This window comes from Accipiter gentilis, chromosome 34, assembly GCF_929443795.1.
Source record: "Accipiter gentilis chromosome 34, bAccGen1.1, whole genome shotgun sequence".
NCBI lineage: Eukaryota > Metazoa > Chordata > Aves > Accipitriformes > Accipitridae > Astur > Astur gentilis.
The window spans coordinates 13,673,572-13,687,404 of NC_064913.1; the positions used below are offsets into that span (position 1 = coordinate 13,673,572).

The 13,833-nt window shown below is 49.0% G+C and overlaps 1 protein-coding gene across 1 annotated transcript in view; it reads right to left on the reverse strand.

Moving 5' to 3' along the window:
* NTN4 (netrin 4) overlaps positions 1–13,833 on the reverse strand; it is a 48,059-nt gene that overhangs the window by 17,544 nt on the left and 16,682 nt on the right. Inside the window, exon 3 of the mRNA XM_049792173.1 lies at positions 9,140–9,427. Coding sequence (XP_049648130.1) covers positions 9,140–9,427 — 288 coding nt within the window. The remainder of the gene's footprint in view (positions 1–9,139; positions 9,428–13,833) is intronic.

The window sequence follows — 13,833 nt, forward strand, 5'->3', positions numbered from 1 at the left end:
TCCGGCAACGGAGCTGGGCCACGGCTTTAACTGCTGCTGGAAAAAATGCTGCCTTCCACTCTGTTTAACTTGTGGTTTTACAAGTGTGCTGTTCCTAACTGTATGCCTCGCTGCCGAGACCTGCCACGAAAAAGGTTCCTGTGAAAAACCTGAACTTTAAACAAAACAGAAGAGGAACTTGACCATGTTGTAAACAGTTCCTGCTTGTTACGTAGGTGCACACACACACACACGGTCCCCCCCCCCCCCCCCCCCCATACACTAGTAGCTGAGGATGACTTTCTGATTTATTTATTTTTAATGAATAGATTTCAGCTGCTATCTCAGAGGGGTCGGATGTAACCGGTACAGAAACTTCAAAACTGACCTTGAAAGGCCTTAAAAGACTTTTCAGCAGCAATGCAAATAGCAAAATCTTCCAAAAACTTTTCAAAGGATACTTTCCTGCCTTATTCAAATGTCTGACTCATCAAAGCAGGAATAAGCAAAATACAGTGCAGCAACTGGACTGCGTAAGGAATGGACAGATACAGATGGAATCAGACGGAATGCGTAAGCGTCTAAGCTAAAGCACAAATACTAAGATAATATCGCTTTCTGTGCTATTTGGCCTCATCACAGGTATCAGTTGGTCTCACCGCAGATACTAGTTGGTCTGTCTGGCTTATCAGATTGAGATATGCTTAAATGTGTGCTAATGTTTGAAAAGAATGAGAAGCAAATACAGAAAAGAAACAAAACAAATTTGCAGAGGGAATATTTAGTTCTCAAAGGGCATCTTGTGTTTTCATATTTTCATTTTTGCTACCACCTACAAAACATTCTTCAAACTCTCAGATGCCTTGCTTTCCTAAATTATCACTCTTCAATAAAATTTGTCTCTCTCATATATTTTTTAGGCAAAGTCTGCACACAAACCAATGTTACAGAGCTACTTCACACACATTTAAAAGCATCCAGCTGCATGAAAACAGAAATTGATTAAACCTGTATTGGTCGCGTGGTCATCTTCTGGTGGTTTTGATGGAGCCCTAACTCTTTGATGTCATTTTTGGTAGGGCTTTCTTGCAGGCCCTTTGGCGATTGAGTGGTTAGGGCTAAACTAAACAGGTTGTAGTAGCCTGAACCACATCTGTGGCCAGAGAAATCCTTCAGCTTGTTCCTCACAGGACTGTTCCAGCTTTTAGGGTAGAGGGACCCACCAGACCTGGGATGTGCGTGATCAGGAGGGGAAGGTGACCTAAGGGAGCCAGAGGGTGCCATGGTCAAAACCAGCTGGTCCCTTGGTGCTTTGGCAATCGTGATGCCAAAGTAAGAAGGACACGGGAGAAGACTTGCAAACAGGGGTACGTCTCAGACACGGGGACTCTTGGGATTACTGTGGGGACGTGTGCTCCCCCTGCCTGTGCCCACAGCCTACAGCCTCACCCCTCAAATTCAGTGTTCCCCCTTGCCAAAGCCGCACAAAGCATCAGTGGGGACTCAATCAATCAGCCAGCAGCTGCTCAGCATTAATAATGTACGACTCTGAAACTCAGCAGCACCTAAGAAACTCTCAAAGGATTAAGCATCCCAAGACACCAACAGCGACTGAGGCAAAACTCCCTGCTGAGGAGCATTCACGGTCCCAAGGTGTAAGAGCCTGCATTTTCTGAAAGCCCGAGTACTGTATAATAGAGTGTTGCCAGAATAGGGGGAGGTGGGTGAAAATAAAACAGAAAGGATGGGTACCCAAGAACCTGACGTGCAGCCATTAATTTGGCATGCAGAGCTAGTAAGCAAACCCCTAAATAGCTGTGCATCAACTTATAAATTTTAATCTGTATGCGAATCCTAAAGGAAGAGGTTTTGTAAACTTGGAAAACTGCTGCAGCAACGGCAGGCTTGCGGGCTCTCAGATGCTGTGGCAAGGAGCGCTGCAAAAGACCCAAATTTGGAGATGGTGCAAATCGAGCCAACTGGTGTTGGATAGACCCTGAGGCAGAGCGGGACACGATGCTCCTGGTATTGATTGCTTGTGAAAGTACGATGCCCCTGGGGGGAAGGAAACGAATGGTCTGGCTGAAAAGCTTAAAAAATAACAGAACAGTGCGGTTTTGACTTCTGCGTAAAGGCGAGCGCAGGACCAGCGCAGAGGTCCGTAGGTTTGGGCTTCCCACCTGACTCGGTGGGTGCTGTCGCAGCCTGGGCCAGAAGGAACCCCGTGTTCCCAGTCCTTACCATAACGGTCCTCCTTTGCAGTCTCCTTTCCTCCAGGGTTCATCCCAACCAGCTGCATTAGTGTCTTCACCAGATGCTCTCTCCCAAGCCCAGATCCCAGTTTGGATCCTGCACCCCACCTCCGCTCACCTCGGCGTGGGCTGGGATGACTGTTCTGTAGCCCAGCCTGTCCCCCACGCTTCCCAAACCTGTGTGTCCTCGCTCGCCCGTGGGGCTCAGGACTCGGAATCCCAGCGGGATTCACATCTGGGTGAGCACCCACAGAGGTACGGGATGCAACAAGCTCCCATCTTTGGGTGCAAGCTCTGGGAAAGGCAGCAGGGTTCCCGATTCCGGCAGTGCCAAGCCTTTACAGCGGTGCCGCTCAAACGCGCTGGACCCCCAGAAAACTCTGCCTCTCCGAGGTCCCCCCAGGTCCCACGGTGGCCCTGACCCCTCTCAGCCAGGCGGAGCGGGGCACAGACCCACTAACGAACAAGCTAAACTGCTAAATGGCCGGTCTTAATCGAGCGAGAGGAGGGAAACGGGGTCTTCAATAACTTGTTTCTCAGTGTAACTATTAACTAAATACCTTCTTTCCCCGAAATGTAATGAAAGTGGGACCTAAGTGCTTCAAAAACCTTGCCTCGGGCTGATGTATTTATTCTCTTTCAATAGCATTACAATGATTACCCCCCCCCCAAAACAGCTCTGCTTTAAAAAAATCTCTCCATCCTAGCTTGATCCTATTGAAGAAAATATCTTTTTTCTTCTACGTAATTCCAGCATGACAGAAAAGATTTTTATGCGCTGCAAACAACAAAAGAAGGTGAATATTAGCAAGCCCTTTCTTGCAGCCCATAGGCAGACAGGTATTTTTTTTTTTTTTTTAGTTATGAAGAAATACCATGACAGCTGAAAATAGGAGAAAGACAGGACAAGAAGAAGGGGTAATAGAAATAAACCAGAAGTGGCAGCAGGTGAAAATCAGCCAACAGACTGTCCGCACCGGGCAAAATGAATGCCTGCAAGAGCTGTAGGAGGGCCAGATGCAAGACTGCGGTGCCCTGTAAATTCCCCGTCGTGCCATAGAGCAGCTGGGTGCTGGGGCCAAGAAACCAGCCCAGCAGCTCTGCTGGGACCCCAGGCAGAGTGGGGAAATGATGTACTCAGCCTCGGGGATTTCTCTGGCATCTCAGCACCTTTCTGAAGGCAGAATGTGACCCCCGTGCATCAACAAGGGAAAGAGGACAGTTTTTCCTCCCTTTTCATTCACCTCGACTTACATTTAACTGTAAGGCGTACCCACTTGGGTCATTCTGGAGCATCACTAAGTACACAAACACAATTCCCAGTACGTCTCACCCCTTTAAGCATTCACACGGCTCTTGACTCATTTAAGCGGCAAAGCCCTCTCATACCATTTTTCATTTTGTCACGGGGTCTTTACATCCCAGTTCACTTTCACACTGTTTCCCGTCTTCGCTCGACAGCCCCGTCGCAACGTCAGTCATTAGAGGGCACAATGCAAACAGTGTTACAAAAGTTGACTTCTGTAAGATAAATGAGCGACTGATTTCTCTATACAAAGACAGTTGCTAGGGCATGCTTCCTTCCAGGGCCTTTTGTTACTGAATTATAACCTTCCAGCGCTTCCTTTCAGATGGCAAATACATAGGGTTATTTCATCAGTCGAATCCTATAAAATACTTTTCCCCCTATTTATCATGTTCCGCAGTGAGAAAGAAATGCTGCGTTGAGGGAAAAATGCTTTCAGTCACCTGTTATGAATTGATTTATATTGCAAGAACTCACCCACTATATAGAGTCCAACACAAACACACACTAAAAGAAAATCAATGTCCCAAAGACCTGATAGCGTAAATAGGCTAAATAGCTGGGAGGAGCAACTGCTTTTAATAGAGTTTCTTTCTTGGAACTGCTAAAATTGTATTTTCTCTATTTTTTCTTTTTTTTTTTTTTTTTTTTTTTTACTTTCATGGAAAATGGGCTTGATATCAGCCTAAAGGAAAATCACGACACTCACGCTGGGTCTTTAACGATAGCTTTTAAACTGTGTTGCGTTTGAGCCCCTGTGCCAATTTTAGAAACAATGCCTACTGGCTGCTGTCAGCATGCAGGGAGGTATTCTTTCCCAAAGCACCAGACGACCAAATTTATGCATGAGAAAATTCTCATATCCTATCTTGTTCTTGTGAAAGAATACAAAGCTTGTTGTCCAGGGTGCGGGGGCTGTCTGGTGGGTTTTTTTTAATTCCTTGTACAATAGGCTTCTGTCAGTGCTGCTGGAGAAGACCTTCAGCATCTTTTGATGTCAGTAGCACGATAGCAATTTATAACAGCCGCTGGGTTGGCCACATGGGAAGGGGGAGGAATATTCACCCTGCCTGACTATACCAAAGTGCTTTAGCATGGCAGTTCAGTTTACCCGGGATCCCAACCATACTGTATCCCCCCATCCCTTCGTAACTATGGAAGGAACCTGGGGAGATCAGCTGGCTAGGTTGGGTACATCAAATGCATGCCTAAATTAGGGGAGGTATAGCTGGGGTTTGGTGCGTAATTGTCAGGCAGCTGCCAGAAATCAAGTTCAGCTGCATTCACTGATCAGGTTTTGGAGCTGGTTTGTCTGTTCGGCCTGGAAAATAAAGCACAGTTCCTGGAAAAGTCCTTGACTTACAGTGACACAGAACCTTGGACTGCTGGAGAAGTGTATAAGCGTAACTGCAGCAGTACCATTTTGGTATGGCAGCAGCACCACACCAAACCGGTTGCTTTGGGCACATATTTTAAGTCCACTGAAGATTCTTCATCCCTAAGTTCTAGTTTCCCAATTCCTTTCTTCAGAGCAAAGATAGCTGCTGTATTGTGTTATTAAAATTGTCATTAGGGGAAAAAGAGAACAAGAGGATGAACAAACCCAGATCGCTTCATTTGTTCTCATTCTCAGTGCAGGTGAAAGATGCGCAGACAGGGCTGCACTAGCGGGACTGCAGGAGGGGAAAGGAAGGGCAGAGCTGGCAACATCAGATAGTTGATAATATTGGATTATCAATGAGATAAGGAAGTGGTCAGTTGATAGTGGGATCTCATCTGATAGGGGTAAGAGCAGGAAGCCCCAGCAAGGACACAGCCCCGTAAGAGACTGGTAACTCAGGCCAACCACGAAGACCACTTAGCTGTTGGAGGGTTCTGCAGTCAGGGAGGGCCGAGGAGTCTCTGAGATGGATGAACTCCTGCCCTCACCTTGAGACAGAACTGCACAGGCCAGGTGAGGTATCTCTGGGTTTGCTTTCCCCACTTCGGAGTCCTAAATTGCAAGATCCTACTTATCTCCAGGCTGATCTCCTCTTCCACGACCTTGCCGTAGTTGCAAGCGGGCCATGGGGATGCTTTAGCTGGTAAGGGGCCGAGCATGCTCGGCAGTAGCTCCATGTGCAGAGGTATTGGCAAGGGCTGAGAAGCTCCTAAGCTACAGATCAGCGGAAAAACCAGTCTTCTCACGGCCACTGAAGATCAGGAGGGATCTCCTGTGTATGTAAACCCATTTCTCTACTCGCATTGGTGGTTCGCTATGCAACGCGGCTCACAGACCGACCCAACTGCTTCGCATGGTGTGGTGTGAGGTGCGTTTGTCCACGCACATTTTTTCCCAGGCTGTTGATGAGCTTTGGGCAGGGACCCTTTGAATAAATTTGGGAGGAGCAGGGAACAGAAGGAAGTGTATCTGTATCACCCTGACAGCTGTCCGTTCCACACAAGAGTATAACAAGGGACAGTCAGGATCACACTACCCGTGAGGAGCAGCCCTTGCTGTCCCTGTAGTCTTCCCTGCGGCTCATGGAGAGATATCCTCCCCTAGATCAGGAGCATACCTGTATATTCAGAATTCACCTAAAGGCTGACACGGCATTTCTGATGCTCAAACGAACCCAGAGCATTCCTACATCAATTCCTTTCTCCATTAGGAATTGCCAGCAAGCTTTGCTCTGTAGTACCCACACCGTGACTGCCACAGAGCGGAGCATCACGGAGAGTTTTGCAGCTGGATGATGGTGAGCACACAGAAACGAACCTCCTCTCTTATCAGGCCCTGGCTATTGCTTTTTGCTGTTGGGGGTAATGTGAAGTATTTTTTTCTCCCAGTGAATGTTTGGACTCTGTAAAGTCCACCTTTGCTGTGACTCACCTCAGAGGGATCACAAAGGAGGTTATCCCACCCCAGTGAACGGAGCTCGAGCTGCTTCTGCTGGGGTAGAAGGAGCTCCAGTTTGCCCATGGAGCCACCCTGTTGGCATCCCACCCCTACGCCCCGAGGATGTCCCAGGTCAGTATTATCTCATGGCCAAGCTGGACTTCTAGCCTCCCTTCAGCCACTCAGAATACTTAACCTTCAACACTGTCAGCTTCTTAGCACATGATGGCCCAGCCCTCGAGAAGAAAAATGCATCCGATGGGAGGAATCCCGCGACAGTGAGCTGGGACGATGTCCCAAGCTGAGCGGAGCATCCTGGCCCCCCTGGGTCAGGTCCCTGCACCAAACCTGCCCGAGCAGCAGCCACCAGCATCCCCATATCCCTGCGAGGCTTTGTCAGATCTCTGGGTGAGGTGGCCGAAAAGCTTCTGGACGCTTTGAGAGATCTGCCCGAGACCTGGTAGCTATGCCCAGTGCTGCCAGGACACCCTGGCTTACTGCCGAGAGCAGCCCAAGAGAAAAACAAATATATCACGTCCGGGTCTTCCACTGGCCAAACAGGGACTGAAACGAAGCCTGCAGTTAAGATTTTGCCTGTGGGCTAAGACCAAGTAGGGGGTTAAAAAAACTTGCACATACTTTTTTTTGGAAAAGTTTTGTTTGTTTTGTTTTGTTTTTTTAAAGGATCTTGAACTTGTTTAAATTTTGATGTTAACTCTCTAACTTGGGGGATATTCTTCAGGAGTGGTCTGGTCTAAACAAGCATAAAAACAGAGCCAGACTTTATAATCATATTGTGAAATGGTAATGTGTTTCCCAGCTTTTGCTGTCCTTGGTTTTACACTGAAGGTTCTGCTAAAACCCCATATAGGTACAGTTACATAAAGACAAGACTGAAGTCCCCATCTCACACTTGAATGACTGATAATTCTTCAGAATTAGCTTTTATGTGACTTTTTCAGATTAAATGTACAAAAATCCTCCCTCTCTGAAATCCCACTCCCTTTTCAGAAGTTTCTCTGCCTTCTCCCAGCTAAGCAGCCGCAGACCCCCTAGTCCTTCATCCCTTTTCTGTTCATTCACACACACACATCTTGCTATCATCTTGCAAATAATCCTCTTTTCCCACCTTGAAGCAATGCACTGGCAAACCCCAGCCTGGTATGCACAAGTGGGGTGCCACCGCAGTCCCCAAATCGCAGCAGCCTCGTGCCAGGCAGGAGCCTGACATGGACTGGGCTCAGCCCCAGCTGCCCTGGTCCTATGATGGAAAAAGTGGTATTGGGAGAGGAAACATCTTACCATTCCCTGACTCTCCCTGCAAACCATGGGGCTATGTCATCCCTACACCGGCACGTCCCTTATGGGACATGCAGAAAAAGCTGTAAGGCACGGTAAAATGAGTCAGCCTGACTGCAGAAAAGTCACCTTTGGGACTCCTGCCACATACACTTTTAGAACCGGAGTTGAATTTCCCATCCCCTCGGGGCTGGCGTGGGGGCTTGTTGCTATTTCTTGCTTTGGTTTTCAGTGCAATTTTGGCACTTGATTCTTTCCCACAGCACCGCCTGTTACCTGCGCACTATGGTTTCCATAGGCTATAGCCCTACTGGAGGCGTATTTGGCTTCAGGCTCTGTTACAACTCTCAAGGCACGCTCCCGTGCAATTGTATCCCACCGAAATAATCCTGGGCAAACAGCTCCTTTCAAAGACTTTTGCTCAGGGAACATCTGTGGAAAGCAGAGCAGTGCTGCTTGAAAAAGCCTTATCAATCATAGCGCTGCACGCTTTCAAATTGGTATATTTTCAAGATGTTGCAAGACGAGCTGTATTAGAAGGGAAACGTGCTGTCTGCTTCATGTCTGAGACCATAATTTAAGTGAAATGAGAGTTCCCTGAAGAGCTGGACAGATGCCAGACCTCCTTACCTCGAGTAACTGCCTTATGGGTTTTTTATGATCTTTCCCTTTCCAACATTATTCAGCGCAATATGTTTGACTGCCCCGGCTTTCCCTACTGCTCCTCCGCCAGCAAAGCCAGGATTTTCAGAGCCAGCCAAGATGGACAGAAAGGACAAGATGTCTTAGGGGCGGCGAGTGTCCCCAACGCGGCAAGGTGCAGGCATGCCGTGCCACAGGCATCCAATGTATCGGCCGCTCAAAACTGGAGCACAGGGTTTTCATCTGGAGAAGAAAGGTATTGCAAAGTGCAATAGAAAGCCTGGGCGTGAGAGCCAAGACCCAGCTCTCTGGGCCCTCGGTTCAGGACCCAACCCACTATCCAGAAGCAATGGCAATCACAAGATGCCTAGTACCTTCGGAGAAGCTCTCCTCCTTCTTCGTCATCAAGCTGCCCTGCATTTATTACCTTTTAGATATTGTGTTATTGCAAGTTAGCATTTGGGGGAAGAAGGGACTCAGCGATTTTAATTTTTTTTTAAGGATCCACCTGAAATAAATAAATAAACGACTGTGGAGCACCCTTGAAGGATGAGAGTCCTGGTGGACCAAGGCACACCAAGGCACAAGGGAAGCCCAGCACTTCAGCCCAACATGGAGACCACCTCCTTTGTAAAGACTGCTTTTGCTCACTGTGCTTGGAATTCAGGGCATCACACGTCAAATGCCGCATACTTGGATGTATACCATACTTTATACCATCCCTACTGTTGTTAAAAACTCCGCTTCCCTGCAGCGCAGATGTTTTTGGGCACGTGTACATACCACATGGAAAACTCCAGCCGCCTTGACGGGCTTGAATCCGGTGATGGGGACGCAGTGGTCAGCGTGGCCGTTGCAGAAGCAGCTGCCCTTCACGATGAAGTCGTAGATAGCGTAGTGCAGGGGTGGCGGGGGCTGCAGGGACCGGGGGGTCGGGACGGCCGGGAGGCAGGGGCAACCCTGCCGCTCCAGCAGCCGTACCCGCAGGTTGGTGATCTTCAGCTGCGCCTGGGCTTCCGCGCTGTACGGGTCTTCTGCGGCGTAAGGCGGTGACAGGGCTCGGTATATCACCTGGGCAGAGAAATGTAGCGAGGGAAGCAGAAAGAAGGATGTCAGCCAGCCCCGTGGTGGGTCGGGGTGGGGTGGGATGGCAATGGGAGCATCCCCTGGGAGCCCGCACCAGGTTCTCGTGACGCTCTTCCCCCTCCGCAAGCGGCAGGAGCAGTAAATCCACCTCCACCCTGGTGTGCACAATGTGACCCCCCCCACCGTGATCCCCTATGTCCCTTTCCACGCGAAGTCTGGACCCTATGGGTGTCAAGTGACATTTCGCCATTAACTTAAAGCAGAGGTCGGTGCCGCTGGTACGTGGCGTGGCCCGGCACAGGGACCGGCAGTCCTGCAGGGGATGCTCAGGTGGGGGACTCTTCACCCCTCCCCCAGAATAGGTGTATTTTTTAACAAATAAAGCTCAGATTTCCAAATATTTGGTTCCTATCAGTCCCAGGCTGCTTTCTAGTGGAAAAGTGATGAGGTGTGGCAATTAGTGACAGCAAGCTGATAGTCGAGAAAACTGAGATAAGAAAGAAAGAAAAGTGGGGGGCTTCTGGATTTTAAACAAATACTTATCAGTCAGTCTTTAATTTAACTCCGGTCTGATTGAATAGGTAAATATTGGCTCAAGCTGAAAATTGAGAGCACTCGATACAAATAACCAATTTTCTTGAAGAGGTTTATTTTCAAGTTGTTGGTCTAGCTGCCTACAGTGAGGCATCAGAAACAGCATGTACTTCATGTAATTCCCACTGGCATAAAATGACACATTTATGGCACATGTATTAGTTACCGGTACATTCAACTTACAGTGACACTTTCTAAATAGTTAAATAGCTCTTCACTGCATAGCCACTGAAGGCTTGATGAACTACGGTTATTTCTAAGCCACATTTAATCAGTCACTCGCCGAGTGTTTGAGGGCGTCATGCAGCCTAATGGCTCGATGCGCTGCTCCCAGCAGCGGCTTAAAACCTCCTCAAACCACCCTGCTGCCCCACTGATGACCACCCACGCCACCCGAAACGCTGGCCAGACTCCTACAGACAGCAAGGAGGTGTGCGGCAGCGAAGGGCGACCATCGTTTCTTGCAAAAGGCGACCATCGTTTCTTGTCAGGACGCGCTGCGGGGTGCCTGGCCACATTCTGCGAGCCTGCCGGCGCCGCTTACGGAGATCACAGCCTCCTTCTCCCTAAATCCGCTCCTCCCGAAGGATGCGGCTGACACGTCCCAGCTGATGAAGGCTTCCCTTCGATTTTGCCAGGATTCACGCATCCTGGAAATAACGACCCTGCTGCTGCCAGCTCCCTGCCTGCGGGCTTTGCCTGCCAGCTGCTCCTGGCCAGGACCTGGCTTTTCTCCAGAGCTGCCAGCATCCAGCTGGAGAAAGCTTTGTCCCAGCCTAGAAGGAGATTTAGAGCTCGTTTTGGAGCTGAATGGCAGCAGTGTGCTTTGACGTGGCCCGTGTTCCTGCCAAGCACGGTCGCAACCAGCGCGCCGGTGACAGCCGTCATCCTGCAGATGCTCCCATGCAAAGGTATTCCAACATCTTCTGCCAGAAGGACATCCATAAGGGAGAAGGTTAACCGGGAGAGGTGGTCAGAGGGCAAGGCTGGTGAGCGGTACACCCCTTGTGTGGAAGTGTTGAGTCTGATGAGGGATATTAATAAATAGTAACACATTTCAAAAGGTTTGGGTTTTTTTTTTTCTCCCTCTCTTTCTGGAACATATAGAGTCTTTCTCTGCTTTCCTAAAATAAAAATATCAAGCAGATATGAACAGAAACCCAAGCGAATCCAACTATCAGGCCCTGCACCTCTCCCCAAGGCTTGCTATTTACCCAAATTTAAATCAATGCCATTCTGATTACATTTACTCGTTAGTGGCTTTGTGACCATGAGATGCTTTCAGATATGGAAACAAAATTCCCTGGGAAACATCCAAACTGGAGACATTGATTTCCTTTTAGCAGAGATGATGGAAAATGCCAGGCTGAAAATTTTCAATAAAAAACAGCATTTTGGGTTCCTTGCGATTACATAAATCACATCTCAGAGAATTCTTTGTTCATCCTGATTTGGATGAGAGCAGCAAAGGAAATACATAAATGAGAACAATCTATGCTAGATGCAGCTGCAGACTTTCTTCTCATAATTTTTAGTTCTTCTTGTTTATCTATCCCCATTTAATGCACGTGACTGATGCTTGCTGCTCTAGTAAAGACAGTCGCAGCAAGGAAATCAAAAACCCTGAGAGCCTTCACGCCAAGAGAACTAAACCTTGCCTGTGTGGAATTCAGGGGGAGTTATGCTGCTGATTTCAATGGAGCCAGTATTCCCGCTCAGGCCCTGAAATGTTACAAACATTTCTTTTTATGGCTACTTGAAAACAGTGATGCTAAACATGAGCCCTCTCTGTAATTCCCAGGGGCTGTGGGCTCTCAGCCCCCGCCTGTCCCGTATCGCTCCGGCTGTGCCCAGCAGCCCTGGCCCCGGCTCCAGATCTGTGCTGAGCCTGGTCTCAGCACCACCAAGACAGTAAACACCCTCGTCCCTCTGTCCCAGACGCTAGTAGCTCTGCTTTAATAAAATACAAACCCATCATTATAACATGTAGGACACCAAACAAATAGCAATTCTCCGCCCTGCCCCAGCAGATTGAGCTGGAGCCCCCAGCGGCTGCGTAATAAGGTCGAGGATGTGTTTCCCAGCAGGATTTCCCTGTTAACCTCGCTGATTTATCCCAGCCCGTCTCATCAGGAGTCAGCACATCACTGCCCTCATACAGCTCTTATGGGTCTGCACCCCCGTGCTGCTTAGCACCCCAGCCCCACACACACACACGCGCGTGGGTGCCAGCTTTCCTGTTTTTACCTTTCCTTGGACTTTTCAGCTCAACTGACCCACTGATAGGACCGGCCCTGGTCTGCAGCATCCCACCTATGAGCCAACCATGGTTTGCACAGCAAACCTGACCGCGTTTTCACACCTACAGTTCTGCTGGCAGCCCCCAGACACTGCAGTCAGAGGCCTCCTCAACCAAAATAGTGTTTAGTTTTAATGGTGCAGGGGAAGAATGTAGGCAGGATTTGAGAAGAACGCGCTGCTAACACACATGTGTATCTGACGATGGGGTTTTGCAAGCCCATCATGTCCCTGGTGCCAGCGGGCAGGACTTCAGTCCTGCTGCCCGGCCGGGGAGCGCCGGCTCCTCTGATGGACCCTGTTGGGCCAGTGCTCCCCAGCCACCCTGGGACGCTCACAGTGATGTGCCCAACCCACAGCCATCATTTTCTCTTCCCAACAGCTCCCCGAAGCCCGCCGGGTTTATCCTGCTAAAGCAGCATAAAAACCACGCACGCCTGGCTCAGATCGCAGGGATGGAAACTCTCCCCAGTATCGCCACCACCATGGCCGTGGTCTCGGCGGACACGGGCACATCATGTCAGCTTTTTTAGCTGTTGGGGCAGCCCCTCTGCCAGACGTGACAGGGGGATGGCAGATCCCTCCCACCCGCCGGAGAAGTCGCTGCCTGCAGAGCCATCAAGTCCATTACTCTTCCTATCCCAAATGCGCTGGAAGAAATCGTGCCCGAGGGTCCTGCCGAAGAGAGCCGTGTCGCGATTACACAAGGGAGATAAATAGCTAGATGAGGTATGGGAGAACATCCTTTTTGATAGACGATGCCATTCCTGTTTGTTTTCACAGAGCAAGTCCTCTACCAGTAGAAAACTCCACCACACGAAGGGGAACACATCCACCCCTTTGGTAAAGGAGCAATGGCCCCGAAATCTGGCCATTTGCCTGCAGCAAGCCTCACCAGAAAGCACGCCATGGTGACCAGACCTCCGGCTTTCCCACTCAAGTCTGTTTGCAAGCAGGTGTCTTACCGACAATACGTCAAACCCCAGCATTACAACGTTGGGTGGACAACACGACTTCTCCCAGTAGTGAACACCACATATGAAAGCAAAGGGTGGGAGGCTTGGATCTTTACATCAGCGGCTCTTTAGTGCATGCACTAACCCAAATTTTCAATTTTGTAGAACAAGTAGGAAGTAATAAATTGAAAACCCACAGCGCTTCTTTGCTAGACATGCCATAATATATCCTACCAGAAAGATATCTTCATTCCCAGTGTTGCTAGCTCACTATAAATCTTATGATATTTGGGATTCTTCTTAAACACAGTCCCAGGAACTGAACCTTTATCTCAGCTTCCATCTCCTTGTGCATGCCATGGAGTAAAAATATTCTGCTCTTCAGCCAGACCGCTCCGGTTGTCTGCAGTTTGGGCACATCATTACATAGACACCCTCTAACAAATTTCCACAGTGTTTGAATTTCCTTATGGCCTGTCATGAGCAACTCTTGCTCTGTAGATTACTTCACGTGGTTTTTTGTCTTAGTGGCACAAGAGGCTT